At 40.5% G+C, this 12,255-nt stretch overlaps 1 protein-coding gene across 1 annotated transcript in view; it reads left to right on the top strand.

Annotated features, from left to right (window-relative positions):
- Positions 1-699: 699 nt before the first annotated feature.
- The window catches only part of rasgef1ba (RasGEF domain family, member 1Ba), a 121,144-nt gene continuing 109,588 nt past the window's right edge, over positions 700-12,255 (top strand). Inside the window, exon 1 of the mRNA XM_075467247.1 lies at positions 700-924. Within this exon, the coding sequence (XP_075323362.1) occupies positions 856-924 (69 nt within the window). The 5' untranslated portion in view covers positions 700-855. The remainder of the gene's footprint in view (positions 925-12,255) is intronic.

The following is a 12,255-nucleotide window of genomic DNA, read 5'->3' as shown; positions in this document are numbered from 1 at the left end:
AACACCACATCAAAATCTGTTTTTATTTGTCCATTTGGGTCACTATTCAGAGAATAGACTTTAAAACAGCTCTGCTTGTGTCTCTTCATGGTCGAGCGCCAAAGTGCATCTCTGACATGTTAGAGCCACATGAACCAACTCGGGCTCTGAGAACCTCAGGGAGGGGTCTCCTGCTGGTGCCCAGAGTCAGGACTAAACAAGCTGAGGCTGCGTTTCAGTTTGATGCTCCTAACATCTGGAACAGTCTTCCAGAAGATGTGAGACAGGCTGAAAACAGTTCTATTTAGCTGTGCATATGACACCTGAAAGTGTTTTATCTGCACTCTTCACTTTTAAATTAATCAATTAATGATTATTTTTTATGTTTTTTGTTTTGTTTTTCTTAATGATTTTATTGCCTTCTTGTGATTTTATGTAGCTGTAAAGCACTTTGAATTGCCTTGTGTACGAATCGTGCTCTACAAATAAAATTGCCTTGCCTTGCCTTGCCACTGCATATCAATGAAACGTGAGGAGCTTCACTCTCCATTCCATCTGGGGGGGTACAGCGGTCGCTGAAAAGCAACCGGCTTCTCGTCGGCCCGCCCACCTCTCCTTTGCAGGGCCCCACCTGCCGCCCTTCACACAGCTGCTGCTGATGGTGCCACAACTCAACAACATCCTGCAAACCTGCGCTGCGCCTCGCGGAATCCTGCTCCTCTTATCCAGCTGTTCTGGGCGCTGTCAGTGAGGAAGGCGGGGATGCGCGCCGGGTCCTCAAGCGCCGCACAGAAGTTGACGAGGCGGACAGAAAGAGGACTCTCCTGCTGACAGAGCTTCTTCGTTTCAGGAATACGTCGCACTTCTCACCTCTATATGGCAAAGTTCCTGGCTGAATTACTGGGATGCACACTTCCAGACAAGGCCCCCCCTCCTCTGTATGAGGTGAGGATGCTTTAAAATTCCCTCAGACCTGCGGGCTTTTTTACAGCCTAATGTGGTGTTCACAGTTCTAACCTGTGGGCTGCTGTTTTTCTCTCTCTCTCGCAGCCATTAGGATGCAGGCTGTTGGTTATTTGCAACGTGCGCGGAGATTAGCGCGCATGTTTTGCTTCCTCTCTGTGTTAGTCCTAAATGATTAGTTTAAGCTTTGTCATTGGCAGTCATAATAAGATTGCATTACATGTTTGCATCTTTTTTACTTGTAGCCCCGCCAGTGTTTGCTTTGATTCATATCATTTTGTTCCATCCAAACATCATTCCGGGATGATTGAAGCCACTGGTGCTTCCCGCCTTAAGTAGTGCTACCAGTGTTGCCAGAAAACGGAATTAAGAAAGAAATTGTTGAGTCTCAACTCTGCTATTTGGGTCAGTGTGCCACAAACCGTGGGCCACTCACGCACAGAAATGTCCTGTGCCTCTGTGTCTGTACCGGATTGATGAAGTGCGTCAGTTTGATGAAATGGTGAATGACCAAACTCGACTTTACTTCCTCACTTTAGTCTTTTTTGTTAGAGGTTAGAGGCTTAAATGAGTTAAGCCTCTCGTGGCTGTATGAAATGTCTTGAAATGAATGTTGGGGTCATGAGAGTTTACAGATGTGATGGTGATGAACTGACTGACATAATGACTTGCTGTATATCTCAGGCTGTAGTTCTAAGACTGCACTGGAGGACTGATCTAAGAGGCTTCAGATGACTAGAGATACTTAGTTTGCAGTTACATGTAAGGCCACCTGCTGCACTGTTGTGTGTGTGTGTATAAAAAAAAAAGAAGATAAAGAAATAATCAGCCTTTTTCTGATTTAATCAAGGTTAATCTGTGTGCAGCCAGGCCCAATCCAACTGCTCTGTCAAACTGCAAACATCTAAAGCAAACTAAAAGTGAGGCTGGGTGATATGCACTGTGATTCACATGTGTTTTAGACTAAATGTTGAGTTTAAACTTCATTCCTGCACATATGATGTCACAAATACTTTTATTTAAAGACTGCAATCACTTAGAATCCTTCCAGGTTTCATCTCCGGCGCAACAAAACGCAGCTGTGGAAGTAATGCATGCAAACAAGAAGAATAAGTTTCCGTCAGTCATACAGCTGCATAGTGTCAGATGAAATATAGATATTTGGATTTCTTCTTTTTTTTTTTTTTTAACATTTTAGTTTAGAAAATATCTATAAAATAAATGGACAAAACTTCACCCCAACAGGACTGTGCAAATGACAAAAACGTTTAAAATGGTAGTTAAATAACTACTTGTTGTTGTTGCTTTGCTGTGGAAAGTTGAGAACAGTTCAGCTTTTCCAAGCAGCCAACCAATCAAATTGCCTGACTAATTGTGCGTCTGATGTTGTGACTGATGGCCGCTATGATTCCAAGCATCAGGCCTACGTTGAGCATTAAAGCATCGCGTCTGTGTGATTGTTGCCTGAGAGCTGCAGCTGTCTGGCTGTTCTGGTGACACCTGGAATTTAGCCAAACTTTCTGACAACCTAAGGCAAAGGTGGGACACTGTGACCGGTGAGCACTTGATTCCTCCTCTCTTAGTCCCTCCCACCACAGATGCAAGCAGTCTTAAGAGGCAGTGAATAAAATGAGACGCCCTTTCTTCAGAGCGTAATTTTACATCTGTCAGCTAAATGTGACACAACTGCATGTCGCTGATGCCAGAAAAAACCTTGGCACAGATGCACTGTTTTATCTATGCTTACAGCTTCTCCATCAAACCTTCTGGGTGTAATTCAGGACTTGACATCCTTTAAAATATTTAGCTGTAAATGATTTCTGGGTCTCAAGTAGGAGGACAGAAGTGTGAGGAGGAAAATGAGAGAAATGAGAAGCTTGCAGCTGACAAAAACGTCTCATCAGCAGTTACATAGTTCTCATAACTTAGATAAATGACTTAATAATACTTTACCAGTATTTTGTTTGATGTTTTGTGTCCCCACTTGAATATTTTACTTCTAATTAGTGCTCTTAACTTTTTTCCCTCAGTCGGAAGTTTCTGATTCTGATTTCCCACGTGTTATTCAATGCACCATCGCAGCACAAGAAGCCATCATTACAAATTCAAGTAGAACATAGTTGGAAAAAAACCGCCAAGCATGTTTACAAGACAGTACAAAAAAATTGTTGTTGTTAGTCAGACCAAACCCAGAACAGTAAACATGTTTGTCCAACCGACAAAGCCAAGCTTTTACAAGCTGGAATGACGCACCTGGTTCCTGCATTTATACGCTCAAGTAGACTCAAATGGGCCTTGTCCCTGTGTACATGCTTCAACTTCCATCTGATTTCCCAATAAAGCTGCTGTCATTCTTTTGTCAGACTGCTAAACACCTTTTTTTTTCATGCTTCAGTCAATAACTCAATCCCACGATTGTATGCTGGAACAAGGACGGTGGATGAAATGAATGAAATGTCCGAGTTGAGCTGCGTGCATGCAACCATATGTTCCGAAGAACAAGCCAAGGCTTTATGGAGCTGAATAGTGCTGTATCTCTTTCGTATTTTGACCCAAGCATGTCACATTTTTTTCATTAAAACCTAAGGAAACTCCTTTAAAGCGTTTTTGTTTTCGGATAGTTAACAAAGGAAGTCGCGTGTGAGCGCTTTCAGCGCTTCCAGTGGATTTCAAGATAAACACTTTCTAAAAAAAAGAATAATTTGTTTCATGTCTCTGATTGATATAAAAAAATTAAAAAAAAATGCTTCATGCCTGAATTGTGACAATGTGACTGTGAAGATAATAGTAAGATAAGAGTATAATGTGACTTCAGTGTCTGAGTTAATTGAAAATGTTCTGAAAAGAAAACACAGCTCACCTCAGTAATTTTGGTAGGCCTTATAGAACAGAGGGCCCGATGGTCATTGCGTAACATCAGCTGTAAATGAAAAACTGGTTCAGATTTTTTCTTATCCCCCTCACACACTCACACGTGCACGTTCTGTAATCCACAACCTCTACAGGATTGCCAATCCATCAGGCCTCATCTCAATCTCCCTGCCACGCACAGACTAAACCAAATATTCAAATCATCACAAAAATGTGTCCAAGAGGATCATTGTAGTAACTTCTGGGCAAATGAAATGGTGACCCCCCCAGTGTTTGCCTTTTATAGAGCATTGTGACAAAGATTATGTTCATCAAAGTTACGCAACGCTTCTTTTTCAATTCCACTTTAAACTTGATCCTGCTGAAATGATGCACTGCAGACTGGGCTCAGCAGGCAGCTCGGCTTTATTGCTTTAAGGGGAAAACCAGTAAATGCTACAGAATATTAGAACATTTACTAACCACTTAAACACTCACACAGGTGAGAGGCTTGTAAAATATGTGGGAAAAGTTTCAAACGTAATTCTCATTTGACTTTTCACCTGCGAACTCACACAGTGGATGAGCGTTATACTTGCCACTTCTGTGGGAAAATTTTCACTCAAAGCTGGAGTTTGAATTATCACTTGAAAACTCACACAGGTGGTGTAGTCCTGAAGCAGATTTAAAGCATCTGAGCAGCCAAGCACAGAAATGTGCAGTGCAAAGGTTGAGCTGTCATATTTAAACAGCCTTTGTTGGTATGAAAGTTTATCAATTTTGCTGTTCAAACTAAGATTGTTCTTATGGTTCAATTAATATTTATAATGGGAAAAAGAAGTAAGTTCAGCTTTAACTTATACATTTTTCATGCTCACAGTGGATCATCAAAATGCTCCTTTTTTATAAACCTGCCTTCTGTTTAACCGTAGAGAGAATTCAGCTTGTTGGCAATTTGCTCTCGCTCCTTTTGGTGGGAAGCGGACGTAGAAACGGCCTCCTATTGGTCAGCGGTTGTAACGAAGTTGGAACTTAGTGGTGGAAAGCTCGGTTAATTTTATGGACTTGGGTTACTCTGAGCCACTCGCTGAAGTGATCTGGGTCAGTGTTGTTGGCCACCTCCCCGCCCCCAGCTCAGGACTTGAACCGGGGCCAACTGTGATGAGGATTTAAAACCTCTGTACACGGAGCACGTGCTCAACCTGTTGAACTACCCAGCAGCCCACAAATGTTGATTTTTTTTTTTTTTTTTTTTTTGAGATTATACCTCCATATAGATGATTTACTCAACTAGATAACATTTCATTTTGGTTTTGTTATCATTGTTATAAGTCAGTTTAATTGGGAAAATTGGCTCAGTGAAGTGGAGGACGGCTCCAAAGCCTCTGTGCGTTCTGGGACAGGACGTTGCAGTGGTAGAGGACTACAAGTACCTGGGAGTGCACCTAGACATCGGACTGAACTGGAGGACCAACACCGATGCTGTCTACAAGAAGGAGATGAGCCGACTATTTTCTGAGGAAGCTGAGATCCTTCAACGTGTGCAGCAAGATGTTGGAGATGTTCTATCAGTCTGTTGTTGCCAGTGCACTCTTCTTCGCTGTGGTCTGCTGGGGGAACAGCATCAGAGCCGGTGACGCCAGCAGGCTTAATAAACTTATTGAGAAGGCTGGTTCTGTCATCGGCTGCAAACTGGACTCATTTGAATCTGTGGTGGAGAGGAGGACACTGAACAAACTGTTATCCATCATGGATAACCCCACCCATCCTCTCCACCAGCTGCTGGTTGGACAGCGGAGCTCCTTTTCAAACAGGCTCATCCAGCTCCGCTGTCACAAGGACCGATTCAGGAAATCCTTCCTACCAGCAGCCATCACCATCTTCAACACCTCCCCTCTGGCTGGAAGAGAACTTCAAGCTCAATAGGCTTGAAGTCTCTCCTAAAAAACAACAACAACAAAAAAAAACCTCTTCATACTGTAGATTTGTATATAGCTAATGTTTATTCACTATTTTTATTTTACTTTACTATTTGCTTGTTTTTACTTTAATTGTTTACATATCTTTATACTGTATGCTGCTGCAACAAAATAATTTCCCAAATTGGGATGAAGAAAGTACTATATCTATCTATCTATCTATCTATCTATCTATCTATCTATCTATCTATCTATCTATCTATCTATCTATCTATCTATCTATCTATCTATCTATCTATCTATCTATCTATCTATCTATCTATCTATCTATCTATCAATCACCCCTGTATTTATCACACTTTCAAGTCCATAAATTAAAGTCAGCGACAACGGCTGGAACCACCTTAGTGAGTGAAAGGATGGAAACCACACTTACTTAAACCCTAAACATCAATAGAATGATTTCTTCACTACTGAATTATGTATTATCATCATGCTCATCTAAAGAGCTGCCTGAGGCTTAGGAAAGAGGATCTGGTCGTCAGTGTGTCTAACATCTCACAATAATTCAAAAAAGCAATTTCTCCTTTGAAGGTTCCGCTTCAGTGTTTTAGATTTTAGTAACAAACAACAAGGACAAGGTGCTTTTTTTATTATAAATTATGTCTGTACATGTCTTATACTGTAATAACATTAAGAGATGTTTTAGAATCACAGTTTTTTACATTAAAAAAACTCAGAACTCAAACTCAGAAAAGTGAGTTCTAGAACAAATTTTACTGTTGAAAATAGCACATTTCCTGTTAAACTCATTGTAGAACTGTGCAAGCACAGTGGAGGAAATGTTATTGCTTGATTTGCACCTACAATTAGCCTGGGCGAAAGCCGACTGTTGACTCCGTCAAACAGTCTGGAAAAACCCAAGAGGAATCCGTTTCCATGGAGGGTGGGACCTTACCCAGCAACTTAAATTCATTGGAGTTACGGAGTTCCCTTAACCAATCATAATGTTTAGAAATGACGTTGGTTATGCGCCGAGGTTCATGCTTACTCTCGCGAGGCTCTAGCTCGCGAATCACGCTTCCCACATCCGCTTTCATTATACCGGTACCATTTGATAAATCAAACTTTTCCCAAAGCCAGTTGGAAGGAGAGCTACGACATCCTTGCCACTAACAAAATTGACGAGGCATTCCTCTTGCTCTTGTTTTAATTGTGTAATGCTCTCCAGGGTTGAGACAACTTCATGGATAGCTTCTAGCGTTCTTCCGTCGCCATGTTTATTTCCGCTGCGGTTGAACTACAATCATATGGACTACAATGGACTCCGCGCGTGAGTTCTGCGTCACCACTCGCAACTGTTTGCTGATTGGCAAAACACTGAGCGAACCGAGGTAGGGGGATTTGGCCAGACTATGTGCGGAGCCAAAATCTTTGGGCGGAAGTACGTAGGATGGCGTCGCCAGGCTAACCTACAATGACTGAGCAGTTAAAAAAATTGTATGCTGTAAAGAAGACACCTGCAGACACCTAGGTGGGTTATATGTATTTCAGTTTAAAATCTTCATCCTTGCGTGGATTAGCATCAGGGACATCTTTATGCTGGCTGAATGGAAGTAATTCATTATGGCTGCATGTGGAAAGAGTATTTGTTTACAATTTTGGGCAGAATTAAGATCCATCTGTTTAAAGTTTATCATGTTTTTCACATTGCTGACTGGACAGTTTTCCTGCAGAAACAGCTGAGCTATGGTTACTTCAAATGTTTTAATCGTTGGACTCCTCATAAAGATAATCTGGAGACCTTTGTCAAAATGATCAATGATGCGGTTAATTTGCTTTTTTCCTCTGCACATTATGACGTTCAAGTTGATATTTGTTACTTTTAAATGAAAAGAGACGTTAAAACTTTTCCTGTTTTCATTGACATCATCTTGGTGTCTAAAACTGAATCTTTTGTTTTGACAGCAATTTGTTTTCAGTTTGTTTAGTTATTTTTTTTTCGCATTTTGCCCTCCGTTTCCCCTCACATGCATTTCTTTTCTCTCTCAATTTTCCTTCACTGACATGTTGTTTCTGCTGCCAGGCCTCCTCCTCTCCGCTTTCTTTTTATCCTCTGCAGCCTTTAAGCAAAGGGCTGGGCTTTATTCGTGGTAGATAGCTTGTTTTTCGAGCAGCATTTGGTGTTCAAAGAGCAAAGGAAAAAAATGAAACCTTTTGAAGCTACATGCAGTCTGCTGATAAAAGCAAAAGACTTCCTTCGTTGATTCTTACTGTTGCTGGCCAGCCTATTTCTTTCTTAGTTGAGTCCGGAGCAACTAGGTCTGTCATTCAATCATCCGCTTTTCCTGCTAACAAGCTAAAAACGAGTGCACCCTCAAAACAGATATCATCGTTTTTAAGTAAAATTATAGAAAAAGTAGTTTTTATTCAATTAAAGCAATACAATGTAACTTCTCAAAAAGCCCACTATGGAGCTCCCCCTACAGGCTTGGAGGTAATGTACAGTTACACTGTCGTAAATACAACACCCTTTCACTTTCACGTTTCACGTTTGTTGACAAACCGGCGAGGAGTCAGAAGGTGCAAGCTATGTTGACCGAGAAGGTAAGAGTAATCAAATGTACCTGGGAGCGTGAGAGGGGTCTATTTGTTTTTGCGGTAGGTGTGCCAGAAAGCAAGTCGAAGTACTTCCGCTCAGCTCCCGGGCCGGTCCAGCAAAGTTACATAGCGCAGTTTTTCCAACTCAGACCCCTGTAGGGCATAGGAGACAGGCCAATCGTAATATTAAAACTCATTCTAGCCGCACAATTTTTTTCAAGCTGTTATTTTAAGGTAGAAATGTTACATAGTATTCCTTTAAATGAGTTTTTAAACAAACACAATGTTTTTGAGAAACATCAGTCTGGTTTTAGGAAGAACCACAGTACAGAGACAGCCCTTTTATCAGCAATAATCTCTCTGGTGTGCAATAATCTTCCTTTAATAATTTTAATCTTACTTTATACTTAAATTTATGTACATATTAGTATTTATTATTCATTATTATCATCATTATTACTATTATTACTATTTTCATTGCTATTACTAGTATACTACTATTATAACATTATTATTATTATTATTATTATTATTATCATTATTATCTTTATAAGGGTGCTGGTGTTGGGTGTTTTCTGCTTTTGTGTCCTTTGCACATTTCTGTATATAACAGTGCTGAGCGTGAGTGAGATGGAGATTTCAATTTCCCTCAGAGAACCTCCCAAAGGGATTAATAAAGTCATCTGTTTCTATCTCTCTTTGTCTCGATATCTCTCTCTCTCTCTCTCTCTCTCTCTCTCTCTCTCTCTCTCGCTCAAATTCATAAAAATTAAGTTTTGGGTTCCCCAAGGATCAATTTTAGGCCCATTGCTTTTTAATCTGTACATGTTGCCACTTGGGGATGTCATCAGGAGACATGGCATTGGTTTTCACAGCTATGCTGATGATACACAGCTTTACCTCGCAGTGTCTCCTGACGACCTAGAACCAGTTAACATTCTTTTAAACTGTATTTCAGATATAAAGTCATGGATGGCAGAAAATTTATTACAGCTCAACCAGGGCAAGACTGAAGTTTTAATGATCGGTCCTGAAGACACGCGAGAGATGATTTTACCAAAACTACAAAACTTAATGGTCTTGGGCCTTCTTACCTATCTGATTTGCTTTTAAATTATAAGCCCTCGCGGACCCTGAGGTCCTCTGGTACCGGCCTTTTAGTTGTTCCTAAAGTTCGAACAAAAACTCATGGAGAGACGTCGTTCCACTCTTATGGACCTGATCTGTGGAACAGCCTACCAGAGAACCTCAGGGCTGCAGAGACTGTTGATGTTTTCAAAAAGAGGCTCAAGACCTGCCATTTTAGTTTAGCTTACAGCTGTAATTTCATTTATTTATTTATTTAGTTTGTTTTTGTTTAGTTTAGTTTATTTCAATCTATTCATCCATCATTTTCAATATTTATCTTTTAATTATTTCATTATATACTTATTTTATACTTATTTATCCAGTGTTTTTCCTCATGGGGATCTTCCACACCGGGGACTGTGCCCACTCAGTCTGTGGGGTCATTGCTGTCGGGATCGCCCTGGTTCGGGGTGGCTGGGGGATCCTGCACTGCAGCCCTGGCTGTGGTGTGGACGCCGGCCTGCCCTGATCTGGGCGGTTCCCCGTGGTGGCGGCCTCTGTGATCATTGGTGGGCTGGCTCCCGGTGTGGACAGATTTCCAAGATACCGTTTCCTCACTTCAGCGTCAAGCCAGATGTTGATGTTTATAGTTGTTGATATATTGATGTTGCTCATGCTGGGGGTGGGGGGTGGTATGTGTGCAGTGATGTTGTCGGTGTGATGTTGTGTGTGAGTTAATGCATGAATTGATTTCATTGTTGATTTTATTATGTAAAGCACATTGTGCTGCTTGTTTGTAAGAAAAGTGCTATATGAATAAAGTTTGATTTGATTGGATCTGTGGCTTTGAAAGGTTTTTAAGATGTGTGAATTCAGTAAATCCAAAGTACTGGTTTGTTTGGAAGACAGAAGTTTGCTGAAAAAAAGTCTGTTTTAGGAGTTATATTTTAATACAAGGATGTAACAATTCTGGAGACCACCTACCTGAAAGAATTTCAGATTTATTTCTGCCAGTAAATATGTTTTTGTACAGTCTGTCAGGCTATTACATAATGTTGTTGAATATGAATCATATTGTTAATGTGAAGAAAATGACACACCGACGCAAGAATTGTGAACTGTGTGTCACGCTTTAGTAAGTGTGTGTGTTAGGTGATCTACAGATCCAAAATATTTTTAGGCTCTTTCACAATTTCTCAGAGACGCAGCTGAATGTTTTTATGAATTCAAAGGAGACATATTGTGTCCCTTTCTAACATGTTGAAACGATTTCCCGAGGTCTTTATGAAATGTATGAGATGGGCTTTAATTATAAACATCTGTTGGTTTAAGCAAAATGGCCCTTCTCTCACCCTGTGGAAACGCCTCTCCATTAGACCAGGCTGTGTAATGCACGTATATATCAACATCATAGTGAATGAATGATGTGCATGAAAAATAAAAAATGTTTTGGATCAGATTCAGTATGAATTTCATGTCGGACGTATTTCAAAGAAGCAAAACTGCGTTGCTCAAAGTTAGGTTTGACTAACTTAATGGTTTAAAATTGTTAAAAAGGATTGAGAAGGCTCCCATGATGCTCCTGCCTTTTTTAATTTTTTTTATATATTTTTTCTTTTTGCTTCCTCTCGTCTGCTTCGGACAGACTTTAAAGCTGAATTGAGGCAGCAACTAAAATGCTTTTTGGTGTTGATGTGTCTGTTGTGCATGAGTGTTCATCATATCGGTTTGCAGTTCATTCAAACACACTGAGTATGATAATGTCTCGTGTTTGCTGCCTGTGTGAAAATGTTGTTATTTGTCTCAGTGAGTTGTGAGTATCCCTATGAGGGTTTATACAGTAGTTCTGTGTCTGTGCCTGTTTACATCCAGAATTCACTGTCAGCATCTTTTTGTGACTGAGGGTGGAAAATTCTGTCTTAGTGAGAGGAATGGGAGGAAAGCGTGTCATAATAGAGGGCCAAGGTAATATTACAAATGTAACATTCAAAAAGTCTCCATTGCCATGACAACCATTGGAAATGATGGAAAAAGCAAAGGTACTGTACAGTTTCCACCAAGCTTTAAAAAAACATTCTCAGCTCTCCTCTCACTGGATTTAACATTTAGGACTAAAATCTTTTGCTCATCCTTTGTTGCTGCCTGAATGTTGGTCTGGAAATTCAATCTCTCTGCCATCAGTCTCGTATGAACTTTACCTGGTTCACAGCATCACCGTCCATGAAATGCAGAACCTGGGAAAGTAAGAGTTCCTGCATATTATCCTGGACAGAAAACGGAAGCTAAACTTGAATGCCTGTCAAGTTTTATCGTTTGAATCGGATCATCTTTCCTCAATAAAAAAAATTCCCAGCTGTAAATGTCATCTAAAAGATGTTTGCAAGGGAATCTCCTGCATGTTTGGGCGGACATAAATGTTGGGAAATGGTCTCTTTTTTAAAAAAAAAAAAAATAATTTCTATTCGACCCTGACCTTATCTTGATATTATCTGAAAATGTAAAAGATCTCTTGTTAAAGACTCCTTCAGCAAATGAAGCCGTGGAATTTATTGCCTGTGATGGACACCACAGTAATGCAACCAAGAGAAACTGGTGGAAATGCATCAAAGTGGTAAATGATGAACAGCTCATCACATCGTTCCAGGGGTCAGAAGCTGAATTAGTTTTCCTTTCGGGCATCGGTGAAGGGAAAAAAGAAAAAAAGAAAAAAGGATTAAGCTGCTTCTCTATAAATCAACAGCAGAGACAGACACTCGGCATGAAGCGAGGCAGACACCATGTTTTACTGCGGTGCCGCGTTACTGAGCAGGAGATCATTCTAAGAAGTCAGTACATCATGTTGACGGGTCCGTGTGCAGACTGATATCCATCACGT

The sequence above is a fragment of the Odontesthes bonariensis genome, chromosome 6 (genome assembly GCF_027942865.1).
Source record: "Odontesthes bonariensis isolate fOdoBon6 chromosome 6, fOdoBon6.hap1, whole genome shotgun sequence".
NCBI classification, from domain to species: domain Eukaryota; kingdom Metazoa; phylum Chordata; class Actinopteri; order Atheriniformes; family Atherinopsidae; genus Odontesthes; species Odontesthes bonariensis.
Note: the sequence above shows the minus strand (reverse complement) of the source record. Positions and strands in the feature narration are given on the sequence as shown.